This window comes from Neolamprologus multifasciatus, chromosome 6 (genome assembly GCF_963576455.1).
Source record: "Neolamprologus multifasciatus chromosome 6, fNeoMul1.2, whole genome shotgun sequence".
Lineage (NCBI taxonomy): Eukaryota > Metazoa > Chordata > Actinopteri > Cichliformes > Cichlidae > Neolamprologus > Neolamprologus multifasciatus.
Genome location: NC_140444.1, coordinates 9,165,585 through 9,181,913, shown reverse-complemented (window position 1 = coordinate 9,181,913; position 16,329 = coordinate 9,165,585). Strand labels below are relative to the sequence as shown.

The window sequence follows — 16,329 nt, the reverse complement described above, 5'->3', positions numbered from 1 at the left end:
ATTACATTTCTCACATTTTCTTTCTGGTTGACAGTTTGACACCATTTTTCTTTATTATGTTTTTAATGTTGGTCTGTTGGTGGTTTCCCCAAATTGAAAGCTAAATTATACTCACAACCAAATTGTTACATACAGGGAAACGGTGTTCATTTAACTTCTGGCTTCTATTTAGCTTCTGGCTAAATCAACACGGGCTACAACTTAGCAGGAGTTGCCTATGTTCGGTTAATTCATAGTATTCATACAGATGCATATCGTACTTTTTACGAGTCCACATGTTTGGATAATTCATAACCGTATCGTATTTAGGAAATTGTGATTTAAAGTATAATTTTTGTTGTTGTTGTAATTTTATAACTTTAAATCGTGCTAGGATGTGACGCAGTTGATGATGGTGACGCAGTTCCTTACCAGGAAGTTCCAACATAGTACATAGTACAGTACACTGTGGATGTACGTTTTGCTTCAAAGTGGAATACTCCTCGTAGGTATTTTCTTTATAAACAAAGGGAAGAAATCGCCTTTTGATTTTATTAGAGTACATTTATATGTAGGACAAAACAGAGTCGTTTTTATTTTGTACTTGTAGTTTGTAGTAGAATGCGTAACTGTCGTTTTTGTTAGGTGGCTAGCTAACAAGCCAGCTAGCACCCGTGGTTGTTTAGATCAGTTAATATTGACGTTACATCAACGGGAACTAAATTGGGGTTCTAGTGCTAAATCGCGGGGTTGTTTTTCCATTGCATTCAGTGGAATAACGAAATAGCTGCATTTTTCAAAGTGTGTGCGAAGTAAAAGGTAATAGTTAACTTAAATCGTAAGTAGTGCACAAGCTAACTCATTAGCTAAGCCCAGCCGCGGTCGTCTTCCCTTCGGTACCGCACTCGGGGACTGCTTGGTTTCTCCAGTGGATGCCTGGTGAGCTTAAAAGGCTCTCTGTAAAGCGGAACCAATGCGTGGGATGATGGGGACTCAGAGTAGTCCTGTCAAGAGCTACGATTATCTCCTGAAATTTCTACTGGTTGGAGACAGCGATGTTGGAAAGGGGGAAATCTTGGACAGCTTGCAAGACGGATCAGTAGAGTCTCCCTATGCGTATAGCAGTGGTAAATATCAATATCGATTTTTCTTTATTATTTTGAGATGACTTTAAAGCCAAATATGACCAACGGTAATGTGATTTGTGTTGGATTATGTGTGATATTAGGAATTGATTACAAGACCACCACAATTCTTTTGGATGGGAGGAGAGTGAAACTTGAGCTTTGGTAAGTTTTTCATTTCTTTATTTTTATTATTACTATTTTAACATAAATGTATAATATTAAGAATAATAATGAGAAAAATTATTGAGCAACCCCTCAGTTCTGGCAGTAGTTCTCTAGGCTTTCAGAGGGTCTTTCAAAGTTTTCTTTAAACACTGGCTGCTTTTTCACTCGTTTATTCCACTCCTTGTGCCTGCACATTTTTAGAGGAATGTTGTTCTTTGTTTTGTTTTGTGTTTGTTGTTTTTGTATGTCAAGCCATTTGAAACTGATTTATGAATCATCTAAGCATTAAAAATGCTTTTAACTAAATGGTTGGACTAATGTTGTCTCCACAAAAGACAACTTGATAAAGAAGTGATTTTAAATTGTATCTTTAACACGTTTTAAAACGAGCAGCCTGTTGCAAAACACACAGAATTTAATTAATTTCTTTAGTAATCTACCAAAAATGCCAAAGAGAATACATTTTGACAAGCATACAGTAGTATTTTTCTCCCCAACAAGGTGGTTCCAAAAGTGATTAGATGAAAACCTCGCATATCAGAGCATGTTGTGTAGTACTTCTTTAAAAAATTCAGGGAGTTAAACCAGTGCAGGACAAAACAAGGAGTAGCAGGCCTAAAAAATATTTTCACCTGATGAACAATATCTGAAAGTTATGTCTTTAAGAAATAAGTAGAAAGCAAAGACCTGACACATCACATGATATATGCATTTGGCCTTTCAGTTGATCCATTTATTTTACACCAAAACCTCTTCTAAAATGGGCTTAGTGGAAGAGTGGCTGTCAGGAAAACAGGGAGATAAAGCTGATGTGTGCCAAATTACACAAGAACTGCACTAAAAATCAGTGCCAACAAGGCTCATGGAGGGATTAATGTAGATGTTTTGTTCAAATTCTCATCACCAGTGTGGGATCATGTTGACATAGAAATGAACAAAAGGCAGCCAGCATCCAAAGATGAGCTTTGGGATGTTCCTAAAAACCCTGGAGAACTATACCTGAACTAAAGGAATTACAAGAATGCTCCCTAAGAGAGTTCAGGCTATGTTTAAGAGTAAAGGTGGTTATGCCAAACGTTGACTTTCAAACTCATTATATTATACACTGTATTTCCATGTATGCACTTTACAAAAAATCACTGCATCCATTTCCCATCTCTCTTGAAAATAAGAGGCATTTCAAGAGTTCTGCAGAGTGTTTTAAGCTGGTAATGGCTGTAGAAATGAACAAACCTGGAGTAGGCCTATTTTTCTAGCTTGTGCTTATGTGCCTCTTCAACAGGGACACATCAGGTCAAGGCAGATTCTGCACCATCTTCAGGTCTTACTCTCGCGGAGCACAGGTGACTGGAAAAGCCATTAGAAATATATATATATATATATATATATATATATATTTTTTTTTTTTTTCTTATTGTGGAATTCAATATTTATGTTAATAAATAAATGTTTCTTCTACAGGGCATCCTGCTGGTGTATGACATCACGAATGGCTGGTCATTTGATGGCATTGACCGTTGGATCAGAGAAATTGATGAGGTAATTTCCTTCAGCTAATCTCTGGAGTACAAAGAAATACTGGAAGCATATATAGATGCATGATGTCCCCTCTTTTTTTAATCTCTGGTGCAGAGTGTGTATCAGAGTGCTGTTTATAAACATTTCAGTTATGTAAGCAAATTGTTACAACCTCTTTTAATAGTGTGTACTTTATGTACCGTCTGTTATGCAAGTGCCAGCTACTAACCTTAACCTCAGGCAACTAGGCACCAAAATTAACTTCACTTATATTGGTAATTAAAAAAAAAAAGATAGGCAAATTTAAAAATGAATTTTAGGAAAACGAGCAGCACTGACAAGGCCATCTATCTCAGTCTCTGCACTGATGACGGGTATGACAGCGTAACGTATTTATTTATTAAGTTTTTCAATTGAAGAAAACTTTAATGTAGCTCAAGCTTAAACAAACCAGTATTTCAGCAAAACCATGTGGTAATATAGCGGACGTTTCACAACCCAACTTGACTGATGATACAGCAACGACATCATTACATGATTTTCAGCAAAACCCTGTGGTAATGGGACAGATATTTCACAACTCAACTGGACTGGAGAGAAAGAGACTCGCATTTCAAGCAATTAAAAGAAACCTGGTTTGAAAATACTTTTGAATTTGTGTGTAGATTTTTAAATTATTACCTTGTAAGGGTGGTCCAGAGAGAATCCTTGTTGAAAACCATGTACTTGTTGCCAAATCACAGTTGATGTGGGCATAGGGATGGGTATCGTTTAGGTTTTATCCAATACCGGTGCCAAACCGGTACTTTTGAAACGGTGCCGGTGCTTAAACGGTGCTCAAACCGGTGCTTAAAGAATGGAAAACACAAAATTGGTCCAAAAGCCTCTCATGTTCAGCTGTTTTTTTGTAAAAATATAACAATGTTAGCCTTTTCTGCAGCTATAGGGCATATATGGTATCACTCTTGGCTGGAAGCAGAGCTTAAACAATGGAAAAAACACAAACTTTGTCCAAAAACCTCTCATGTTTAGCTGTTTTCCACTTTTTCTTTGGTCATTTTAGCCTTTTTGGCCAGGGTGAAGGGAGTATCTGCCATCAAACAAGAAGACAGTAACTACTACGGTGTTTGCTAGTTCACCTTACATGCATTAATTTAATAACGTGGTTAGCCTACTCAACGTAAATTACACACGAACAACATTAAGCTACTCACGCAGAGAAGAACGGCTGCTGCTGCCATCATCATCCTCATCATTTCTGCTACACTGGCAGGGCTAGGGGCCAGGACTCTACTCTTCGGATTTTTGGGGAATGTTGCTAACTCCAGGTCGTAGATGCGCTCGGTGTGAGGTCTCGCAGCAAGCTAGCAAATACGGCACATTTTTCGGCTTAAAAAAAAACAAAAACGCTATGCGTCGCCAGGTGTTTCATCAGATTTGAGGTGTTACTTCCTTTGACAGTATCACAGTATCAGCTTAAAGCACTTGTTGCAGGCTGCTGAGTTTGCATATTTTGCTGTGAAGTACAGCCAGACTTTTGACCGCTTTGCCTTGGGCATTTTTAATCTGTAGCGCTGCTCTACAAGAACGTACGTACCTGGGCCCGCCTACTATCCTTGGAAATGTAAAATGATTGGCTAGAATTCAAAGTGTGTGACATCTCAGGAAAAAAAAAGCACCGAAATGTGCGCTGCTTTTCGGTCTGGTTACTACCGTTTATGTCAGAACCGGTGCCATCATGGCACCGGATACCGGTACCCATCCCTATGTGGGCAGTTGAGTTAATTATGAGAACCTAGATAATAACGTCTTTAGGTATTACAATAGATAGATGTCTCCTCGATGGTTCTGTGTAACAAACCATCTGTCTCATTGGTTTGTAAATCTGTGGAACTTCCAGACAGTGTTTTATCCAAGCATGCAAGCAACAGTTAGCCTATCACTGCAGCACCCACTATTAATGTTGGTCCACATGTATCATATTACAGGTCGAGTTTTACAGTGACATTATATTGTTTCCTTCAGCATGCCCCAGGTGTGCCCCGAATTCTTGTGGGAAACCGGCTTCACCTGGCTTTCAAGCGGCAGGTTCCAACGGAGCAGGCACGAGCTTACGCAGAAAAGAACAGCATGACGTTCTTCGAGGTCAGTCCGCTCTGCAACTTCAACGTCATCGAGTCCTTCACAGAGCTTTCACGCATCGTGCTGATGAGGCATGGGATGGAGAAATTCTGGAGGCCCAATAGAGGTGAGCTGGTTACTATATTTTTATTTATTTATTTTTTCTAACCAGACTTGGGAGAAAACATTTTTTTGTTTTGTTTTGTTTTTCTTTGTGTAATAGTTACACAAATCCTTCCAGAAAGTGGATCATGTAGATGCATTGCTGCGAGATTTCTTCTTCTATTACTCAGATGTGAATAAATCAGTTTCAGTACTGAATCCTGTGTTGAATCCCAGAACATCATACACTGTAGTGCACATCATCATTGTTTGCATTTATACTTGTGCCTGGTGTGTCTGGATTACTTTTTTGATCAAAGGTGAAACTCTGCTTATCGTAGGAACTTGGACCTAATAAATATTAGGTAGCCATTAATTTTCCTCAAAGGCAGAAGAGATAAGACTTAAGAAGTGATCTCTACATTGTCGTCTGCATTTCTGCCAATAGTTTTCATAGCATTTACTGCGTAGTAGTCTCTACTGTGCCCCTACATAAATCAAGCTAGCTCTTTGATAAGAAAACTAAGATTTTTATTTATGTTGTATTAAAAATGCTCTCTGTTGTACAGTTTTTGTTTTATTAAATATACTCTCATTTACATAATTACATTTTATGTAGTTGTTTTTTTTTTTTGAATGTCATGACAACACAAGTGTGTTTTTTCCCAAATGGAGAAAATATAAGATTATTATTTTAAAAGTATTAGTTAAGATACTAATTCTGGGTAAACTATTCAGAATAGTCTGGTTTATGTATATTCACAGTTTACACTGAAGTTTGCAGGAGTAAAAATCTTTAATTCTATCTCTTGTTACGCAGAATATTCTCTTGCTTAGTAAATTTTATGGATACAATGAAAAGCCTTAATAAGTACTGCAGATCTCTGACACGTGCTCATCCATATTCCTGTGTTTCCACAGTCTTCAGTCTGCAAGATCTGTGCTGCCGTTCTATCGTCTCCTGCACACCGGTGCACCTCATTGACAAACTTCCCCTCCCTGTGGCCATCAAGTCCCACCTAAAGTCTTTCTCCATGGCCAATGGCATGAATGCAGTCATGATGCATGGACGCTCTTACTCTGTGGCTAACAGTGCCGCCTCAGGTGGTAGCAGTGGTGGAAGCAAAGCTAACAGCCTGAAGCGCTCAAAGTCCTTCAGGCCTCCACAGAGTCCTCCAAAGAGCTCGTCATTGTCCCCTAAAGGAAACTGTAAGATATCATAGTGAAAGAGCAGACTGATGGTTCCTCCATAGAGCCAGTGTTAAAAGTGTTGTTGCTCCAAGAGGTCATGAGGCCAGAGAAAAGTACGGAGGCCTGCCAGCAATGGATATAGCTGTGAACTTTCCTTGACCTTTTGGGAACTGACTTGGATGGTTGGTTTCTGTTATCTCTTTCCGCGTGCTGGTGCCATCTTGTGGATGTTCGTTTACCTGTACTCTACTACAGAGGCTCACTGTGATCAAGTAGAATAAGATTCCCCTGGGACCAACACATGTGAATCGAGGATTACAACTCACCGGTTAACACTACAAACAAATAGAGGGGCTTCTTTTTTTTAAGGTTTATTGGTATTTAAAATCGGACTTGAAACTGTAAATACATTACGTGCTCTTGTTTTGTTCTGTGGTGATTGTCTTGGGAAGGAATTTCTTATGCTTGTTTTGTTTTGAATGTTTGGGGGAGACCTGCTTCAGTGTTGTCTGTCATTGACATTTTTTTCCAGCCTCAGTTGTCATAACTTATTCAAAATTCACAGTTTTTAAAATAAGATTGAATGTCATGAGAAAATCTTTTTACAAGCAGCCAAGGGCTTAAAGAGAATTTAGGATTTATTAACTGAGAGATGATGTTAGTCGAGGCATTACTTAATCTGTATCTCCATCAGTCATTTTTTCAGACAACTGTTTACTTGCTCTGACTTTTTACACCTCTAAAGCTTGTTTTCTTTCTTGGATCACTGCTTAACTGGATTAAACCAGAGCGTGATCAGTTTTAATCTGTTAACTTATTAAACAATTTCTCTGTGCTCATTAGAAAACCTTGTACAAAAACATGTACAGATTGTTTGCTCATTTTGGGGGTTTAATCTTAAAAAACATTAAACATTTGTGTCTTGGTTCTTAATATTTCATAACTGTAACGGGCGTTGGTGAGAAGAATCTTTTAATTTGGTTGCTTTGCAGATATTTTATATACATGATATGTATTTCTGAATGTAAAACAGTATTCACCTACCTTTCTGTGGCCATGTGGTTATATTTGAGATTGTAATAATTGGTGGTTGGAATATTCTTTAGTAGTTTCATACATTTGGTTGCACTTCTGCAGTTTTCCAGCATTGTTAAATGTGTGTGAATACTAGAAGAACTTACAGTCGTGCCGTGGATATAATGCAAGCACAATGTAAGGTTGGATAAAGATTTCAGAAAGGATGTTAAGTATTTTAACCATGGCTACTGATGTTTTCTTTTATTAATTGAACAATCTAAACAAATATTTTAATTTTGATCTGTACTCTTGTTTTTGTTCCACGTTCAAAGAACATTGGTGAATTCCCACCTCAGCATTTTCATGGTTAAATACATGTATTTGGATAATGGGGGGCTACAAAAATTGGTGCATGTTTGCTATTGGCTCCTGTTCTATGTGATTTATTGAGACCAGAACAATGGATTAACAACTCTTGGGTGAACATCTAAAGCACTATATGTAAATGTTTGATAATGATTGTTGCTATCAGCGCTGTGTATTGGGATGAAGCCTTAATTCTTATTTTGTCTCCATCAAAAACAGTCAAAATAAAGAGTAAAACTAAGGAGTTGCATTTTTATTTTCATTTACTTGTGTGCTCTAGATTGGGGGGAAAAAATTCATTCAGACATTTATCAAGTTCACTGTGGGAATTGTGGGAGTATTTTTGTCCTCTTTGTCAGGTCAGAGGCATTAAATCCCGTGAGGGGGTTGAATTGATTAGCTGCTCTCTTGGTATTGGCCAGCTTTGGATATCGGTCTAACATGGCTAGGAGCGCATGAATGCACAGCGGTCAAATGTCACCCAAAGGTTGCAGGGTCATTTCCAATGAAAAGACGAGGGGAGCTGCTTCTGCTTCTGCCTCTGAGCTGGAGCGAGACAAAGATGATTCGCACACAGATGAAAATGTGGCGCTTTATGTCTTCCCACCTGACCGTGGCATCTCTGAACTCCGCGTGAATGAGGGATGGTAGTAAAGTGACCCAAGTCTAGACAAGGAGGACGTGAACAACATGTTTTGCGAGACATGATGCGACACGCCCCGTGTTTGGTTTTCACGCTTTCCGCCCTGCGCCACCGACGACTTATTACATTTTTCTCCTTTTCATATGTGCACGGAACCTGCTTAAATATAACGTGTATAACATCTGAATGTAACTTACAAAAAAACAAAGAATAAGAACAATAACTACCGGCTCTCATGAAATTAAACAGCAAGTTAACCTTTTTCTTTTTTTCTTTTACAATTGCCATCTCTATAAATTCTGTCTGGACACATTTAACATTGGATTTCTCACCGGAATGTGTATGTCTGTGCACGCTTGGTGAGACAGCTTGAAACCACGGCTACACGTTTTCTTTGATGTTTTTACAATGTTTGTCCAGTTGCTTAGCGCATAGTGCTGCTTCATAAAAGTTTGAGACACTGGACGACCATGGGGGCGGATAGAGGGACTGCCCTTTCCACCTCCATTCTCACGCTGAAAAGCTGATATTGCGTTGTCCGCTCATTGTGCAGTTCAGCTCGTTTGTCTAGCTGCTCGACAAAACACACGTCGATTTTTCCTCAGTATTGCACAAGTTTTGATTACCAAGGCGAATATTTTACACAGCCTATTATTTATTACTTGGAAACATTTGGGTAATTTAATGTCCAGCGCACGGGAACTCGTGTTGATCATTGGGAATACAACTTTTCTCTCTGCGCAAAGAAAAGTGACTCAGCGCACGTTTACGCACAAAAAGGGCGGACGCATTTGAAAATCGACAATAATCGTATTCCTGTTGTGAAGACCCAAAGTTGGAATGGAATTACTTGGTGGTCTACTCATACAAAAGGTCAAATATGCGTAATTTTCCCCTACAGTTCCTCGCGGATAGCCACATAAAGGGTGCAAATTGCCATAGTGCACCAAACTCAAGCAAAGTACGATGGACACGTGCATATTTGTTGACTCTCCTTTTTTGCGATTTACTCGAGGTCTCTTTGTGTGCAAGTGTGGCAGGAACCAAAGTTGAACACGAAGGATTTTGTCCAAACAAGCTGAACGCTAATCTTTGGGTTGATGCACAAAGCACATGTGAGAGGGAATGCGACATCGATGAGGTGAGTTAATCTATAAATGTTCATTTTAATATAAGAAAATCTTTTATTCATCACAGCATTTTGCGATTTGTTCATTTAAATGTTAAAATGCTTATTGTTTTTTATATTGTACGTTCAGGACTGTGCTGACTTTGAGAAATGCTGCACCAATGTGTGCGGCTTCAACAGTTGTGTTGCTGCTCGTTTCTCTGATGGCACCCCTGCTCTGCCACATGAACAGGGTGAAGGGAAAGGTGATGCTACCTCCGCCTCCACAGCTACCTGTGAGGGCTTTATCTGCAGCCAGCAGGGAGCAACCTGTGACATCTGGGATGGACAACCCATCTGTAAATGCCAGGATCGGTGTGAGAAGGAACCCAACTTCACCTGTGCATCAGATGGCCTCACCTATTTCAACCGCTGCTATATGGATGCAGAAGCCTGCATCCGGGGGGTGACTCTAACTGTGGTCCCCTGTCGATTCTACCTCGCTGGCCCTCCCACCAGCCCCCTGCCTCAAGACACTACAGTTCACCCAACCCCAACATCCTCCCAGGAGGATCCCATGCCTCCCACGCTGTACTCCAACCCTCACCACCAGTCCATCTATGTTGGAGGCACAGTCAACTTCCACTGCGATGTCATTGGAGTCCCCAGACCAGATGTAACATGGGAAAAGCAAAGTGACCGGCGTGAACGCCTTGTCATGAGGCCTGATCAGATGTATGGCAATGTGGTTATAACCAATATTGGACAGCTAGTAATTTATAACGCCCAGGTTTGGGATACCGGCATCTACACCTGTATAGCACGGAATTCTGCAGGAGTTCTTCGCGCAGACTATCCTCTGTCTGTTATTCGCCGGTCAGATGATGACTTCTCTGATGATCCTGAGATGCCCATGGGACGGCCTTTCTCTCCAGCAGATTGCCTGGCGGAAGTCGACCTGAGTGTGTGCAGTGGAGAGCGTCACGTTGACTGGTATTATGACAGCAAGCTGGGCTCCTGTGTGACGTTTAGCAGTGGTGGATGCGAAGACAGCCGAAACCGATTTGAGACTTATGAAGAGTGCAAAGCCTCTTGCCAGAGAGAAGACATGGGGATCTGCTCCCTGCCTGCTGTTCAAGGTCCCTGTAAAGCTTGGGAGGCACGCTGGTCCTGGAATTCCATAACAAAACAGTGCCAAGCCTTTGTCTATGGTGGCTGCCATGGGAATACCAACAACTTCCACACCAAAAAGGAGTGTGAGGCCAACTGCCCGCAACCAAAAAGGAAGCCTTGCAAGACCTGTCGTGTGAAGGGGAAAATGGTGCCCAGCTTATGCCGCAGTGACTTTGCTATTGTGGGCCGACTGACAGAGCTTGTCGAGGATCTGGACTCTGGGTTAGCCCGTTTTAGCTTGGAAGAAGTCTTGAGGGACGAGAAGATGGGCTTGACTTTCTTCAATACCAAACATTTGGAGGTGACTATTGCTAAGATAGACTGGAGCTGTCCCTGTCCCAACATCACTGTTGAGGAAAACCCTTTGCTGGTGATGGGTATGGTGCAGGACGGCATGGCTATCATCCACTCAGACAGCTATGTAAGAGCCATAAATGAACGCAGGCTGAAAAAGCTGCGTGATGCTCTGGGTAAAAAGGCCTGTGACACCTTACTATGACTTAGACTCGTTCTGTCCACAGATGCGTTTTAGTGATGTACGTGTTTGAAATGAAGACAAGCATCAGAACTGCAACAGAAAAGCTGATATTTAATAACTATTTATCAAAACAGAGTAGAACAAGTTAAATACTGCATGCTGATGTAGGTATGAGTTTTTTTTTTATTCCAACACAGATATAATAACATTCCAGATGTGTTGATTCCCATTGTATTAATACTAATGCTAAATTGCTGTTTTCAAATAGGTTTAAGATTTTTTTTCTTATTTGTGAACTTTGCATTGTGAAAACAGCAGCCAAGATAACAGACACACATGTTGATCATGTTGCACACATCCCTAGCTTGTAATACTAAACAAATAGACATCTGTATTATAATTACTTTTGCTAATGTTATTTTTTTCTGCTCTTCACTTTCGTTTCTCCATCTTTGTTTCATAAAAAATGTCTTTTATTTCATATAAAGTACAGTATATTCTCTTAATTTTTCCCTCTTCAAAGCACTTCTAAGTCAGTTTCACGCTTACAAAACAAAAAAAGAATAGGCCATTGTCTTAAAGAATATATAGCACAAAGGCAACGTGTTTTTGAGATTTATTAATTTAACTCATGTGCAATACATAAGAATATAGGTTATAGGTTTGAGCACAACAGTTTACATTAACTTAGTTAATCTAATACCAGCATGTGTTAAAATGTGGAGAAAACATGATCCGTTTACGGCTCTTGAAAATTTGGCAATGTATCTGAGCTCCAAGTTAAGGCATTTTGACCATCCTGCATCAGGATGCTTCACACCAAACTTTCCTTCCTGAAAAGAAGACATTTGTTGTTTGCTGGCATGTCCACCTGAAAAAAAAAAAGGCATCAGTGAATCAATATACTACAAAACCGTTCTCATATTTTGCATGCTGACTTAAGATATGCTGGTTGCTTAAACGGGTTCATTACTTACTATTCTCTCCAGGTACAAACCATTGCTTTGTGCCAGAGAATTGAGGAGCGAGATATCCCTGAGTCCCCATTCTGGGTTTCTGCAAAATTAAACAACAATTTTTAAAATCCCCTGGTCACTTTTGCTTATCTTTATTATGTAACTACAAAAACAATCAAAAAAATTTTCTTTGCATGTATTTTGTGAGTTTGGCAATTATACAAGTTTATTAATTCTACTGTGTGTGTAGTGGCGGCACACCGTCTCTATTTCACTCTTCTGTACCACCTTTAGGAGTCAGTCCGGCAACATGCATTTGAAACGCGAGCAAGTCCAGGTACTTTTCTTGCAAAAAATATGTTTATTGAAACTTTTAATTTATCCGACTCCCCAACTACGTAATTACGTAGTTGTAATTACAGTGTGCCAGAAGCCCAAAATACTAAAAAGCGCATTAGAATGTCACACTTTTATATTCTATACCTTTAACAAAACAGTATTTTGAAATTAACTAGAAATTATATTCTTAACATCAAACATGTATATTTCTCCTCTAATCATTTTACCAGTACCAATAAAATTAACCTTTAATTGGCTCTTACATCATGCTTAAGGAAAAACATTTTCAAAAGACTGATGATCTTAGTTGGTTTTAAATATACTGTGTAAAGCCTTCTATGAGCAAACTGGCACAATAATTCAGGCTGTCAAACCGACTCCTTCTCAAGACACTTTGCTCACACAGAAACAATAGACTATCCATGTGTTATTTAGGGCTGCTGCAAAATTTTTACTGTCATCTTCACTATGACAGTAGACAGGCAAAGAATTCCCTTTACTGATATTACACCATATAACACAGTGTTTCTTCCTGTGTAATAAGTGTTAAATCCTGATTGCTTATGCTTAAAAGGTAGAAAAACTATATTCTTCTTATTTATAAATCAGTTACAAGTTAATGGTTGTAAGCAAATTCTGAAAAGAATAATATATATTTTCTCTACTTTTGAGTCCTAAGCAATCTGGATATACCCCTTACTACCAAGAAACAAGAATCCTATTTTTCTGTTGCAGCATGTTACTGGCTCACTACACTATTTTAAACAGAACAGCAGTGCTGTCAGCAGTGTATTTTGTCTCTATCTGGCAAATGAATTCCATTCAAAATAAGAGTGTAGGAGGGAGGACAAATTCTGATCCACATCTCTACAAAAGCTGTGCAAATGGAAGAGTTATTCATATTAATAACATGACATCTAACATTTGATTTTTAAATATCACAAATATCAATACTAGTAAGTACAATAAGGGTTCACAATTCACAAATGCAGGTCACACGCACACACATATATACAAGCTTTATATTAAACAGTTTTACATTAAGTGTTGTTTTTGTCGTTTTGATGAAAGAACCTGAAGAACCCATAGAAATCGTCAAATGTTGCGTTTCTTCCCTGGACATCGTCTGCCACGCTTTTACTTTACTGTGTTGTCCTCAGTAAATGAAAAACATACTTAAGTGGGTTGAGATTAAGTGAAGGCCTAGCCCGAAAATCGAACGTCTAATGCAGTATGATCTAATTCATTAACTATTTCCACTGTCAAGTGCTGTCCAATCAGTTTTGTATCGCTTGGATGAATCTGAGACGAGTAGAGCCCCGTACGCTTCAGAATTCATCTGCTACTTGTATCAGCAGTCAGACCATCAACAAACACTTATTTCTGAACATTTAGCTGCATCTCCTTTTACTCTCATCCTCTCTTGTCCACCATTCTTTTGACTGTCAATTACGACACCCTATCTCAGATGCTGTGATGAAAGCGGTGTATTTAAGCAAGAGTGACAGAGTCGCAAATGATGCATGAATACTGAGCCTTTACTCCTGTTGACCTTTAATATCAATGCTCAGGTTTACTTTTCACAGCAGGCTAACAGGAAATGTTCTGGTAGTTCTGACAGGCAGTCCACCACCGAAGCCTCCTCGTAAGATGACTGGCTTAAACAAAACTGTAAAAGAGCCAGAAAATACAGATGGCATTACCTCTGCCGTAGGCTGTAGTCAAAGTCCACATTGCTTTGAGGGACGATCTGACCATTCACTGCATACGGCTGAGAAAAGCAATAAAACATGTCACTATTACACGTTAAGTTTAGACTTGATAATGGCTCGTGATCTATGTCATGTTTTGTGACACCAGTCGTTTTGCTACTCACCCCATAAGTCAGTAGAAGGCCCTGAGGTTTCAACATTACTCCAGCCCCTTTGAATAAACCCTAAGAGAAGATAACATCTTAAGAACCACATCGCAGGCAGGAGGACATTTTGTTTTGGTTTCTGTTTTATTGAAATAAGTGAGGCAGATATTGTGCAGAAGCAGGCTTAAAGTGATTATCTGAAGAGTTGTGGTGCAAGCATACTTCAGTTGGTATTTTTTACACTTACGGCACCAAAAATATCAGGGCCAATGAGTACAATGTCAAGCCAAACGAGGTGAATTTTATAGTAGAAATAGCAAATTATTGATCTAAAACAATCACAAAATGAAGCAAAACAGTTTTGCTGCTACAGCTTTAATCATAACTGAACCTCACTTCATAGTAGCCAGTTATAGCTAACTTCAATGTGTTGTGTGGCTGGTATGTATGAGATTGAGAGCCTTCTACATTTAGGTTACTATTACACCACTCGTGGTCACAGGGGTCTCTTTTCAACAAAGGTTACAAAGAGGCAGTTTAAGCAAATATGAAAAATCTCTTGACTATGTTAGCAATTTAGGCTTCTCCTTTCAGGAATTGAGTTTCTTTAGTAGAAATGTGTTTATATATGCATTTGAAAAGGACAAAATACATCAATATTACTACTACTACTAATAAAGGAATCAACCACATTTTAACTTATGATCCTTTTGTAGGTCCATAGGATTAAATTATAAATCCATATGACCACAGCAGGTCCCTAAGGTCATGTCATCAGGACCTGTTGGATGTGCATCATACAAGGCTGAGAACTAAAGGAAGCAGAGCTTTTGTAACGGTGACTCTGGAACTCTCCCTCTGAGCCTGAGATCTGTGGACTCAGGGATCTCTATTAAAAGTAACTGTTTGTTTTAATGTTTTAGCATTTTGGGTTATTTTGTTATGTTGAAAGGTGCTATAAAATTCCCCTTACTTATAAACCCAGAGACAACAGTTCACTTAAGTGGTGAACAGGCTGAAAAATCTTCAAAATCCCAGACCCCTATTTTTTTTTAATTAAGAGAAATAATAAAAGATTCAAGTTGATATCAGTGGAAAACGAGTCAGCATGATGGCATTATCAAACGTTTCTTTGTTTTGTTTTTTTCTCTTCATAAGTCATATCACTCCATTTTCCCCTTAGTCCTCCATGCCTATAGTAGTGGCTCCATGCCACACAGTTTGAGAGAACCACTGAATCAGCAGTCCTACCTCTGTACAAGCCAAAGGAGAAATATGGATCATGTTGATGTTGAGCACCAGGTCGAGGCTCTCTGGCTGGATTCCTCCCCAGTATTGATAGGGCAGAGAAGCATCCAGGTGGATGGCAGGCTTCACATTGTTCAGCCGATAGCGGGCTCTATATGCTTCTATACTAATGGAAACAAAAGACATTATGGGAACCCTCCAGGCCATCATTCTGTAGCAGGTAGAGTGGTATTAGAAATACGAAGCATAAAACTGCTGTGAAAACACAATTAATTAATTATAATTTCCTGCATTAGATCAGATCAGAGAAACTTGATTGACCCGAGGACAAATGTGAGTTCTCATTCAACATACAACAAAACAATCGTATATAAAAAGTACGATTATAAACACAGATATAAATAGATGAATAAAAAACAGATATAAATATAAGAGATAAATATTAACGCTGACGTTTCTTGGATATTAACAGCTAATACAGGTGCACAGATGTCCCAGTATATTATCTGTATTTCATAGTTTATACGCATACACACATATCTTGTTTACCTGACTATAGACTGGCGATCATACTCAGATGGCTGCCAGGTTATATTCGGCAGGGCCTGAGCAAAGTGTGTGACATGCTGCCCAGTACCGGAGGAGATCTCCAGAGCCAGCAGGGGTCTCCCGGTGTGCACACTATCCCGGAGCACCGCCAGGATGGGCTCCTTGTTCCTTTCCGCGGCGGCGGCGCTCAGCATCGTGCCAAACCCCGGGTATAACAGTCGACTTATACGGCGTAGTTTATGAAACCACTCCAGCAGGTCGGCGTAACGTTACAGCAGACTGAGTCACTCAATCCACCACCCCCGAATGTTTTGCTTTTCGACCGAAAATGGTCTAGTTCCGCATGTCCTCACGTGACTGATCTCGCATCCAATAAGAACACGGGGCGGGC

General features: G+C 39.5%; 3 protein-coding genes across 3 annotated transcripts; 2 read left to right on the top strand and 1 right to left on the bottom strand.

The window, feature by feature from the left end:
• The first annotated feature begins 268 nt into the window (after window positions 1–268).
• On the top strand, window positions 269–7,110 carry LOC146516356 (ras-related protein Rab-40C-like). The gene is made up of 6 exons (XM_085162472.1): window positions 269–1,106; window positions 1,208–1,268; window positions 2,554–2,614; window positions 2,733–2,810; window positions 4,815–5,037; window positions 5,934–7,110. Exons 1-6 carry the CDS (start codon window positions 953–955, stop codon window positions 6,233–6,235), a joined length of 879 nt encoding a protein of 292 aa, XP_085018598.1. The 5' UTR covers window positions 269–952; the 3' UTR covers window positions 6,236–7,110.
• An 833-nt stretch (window positions 7,111–7,943) lies between these two features.
• wfikkn1 (WAP, follistatin/kazal, immunoglobulin, kunitz and netrin domain containing 1) lies at window positions 7,944–12,917 on the top strand. The gene is made up of 2 exons (XM_085162470.1): window positions 7,944–9,370; window positions 9,489–12,917. Exons 1-2 carry the CDS (start codon window positions 9,110–9,112, stop codon window positions 11,007–11,009), a joined length of 1,782 nt encoding a protein of 593 aa, XP_085018596.1. The 5' UTR covers window positions 7,944–9,109; the 3' UTR covers window positions 11,010–12,917.
• mettl26 (methyltransferase like 26) lies at window positions 11,076–16,288 on the bottom strand. The gene is made up of 6 exons (XM_085162473.1): window positions 15,939–16,288; window positions 15,393–15,555; window positions 14,160–14,219; window positions 13,987–14,054; window positions 11,966–12,044; window positions 11,076–11,859 (listed from the first exon to the last, which is right to left on the bottom strand). Exons 1-6 carry the CDS (start codon window positions 16,130–16,132, stop codon window positions 11,803–11,805), a joined length of 621 nt encoding a protein of 206 aa, XP_085018599.1. The 5' UTR covers window positions 16,133–16,288; the 3' UTR covers window positions 11,076–11,802.
• Window positions 16,289–16,329: the final 41 nt, after the last annotated feature.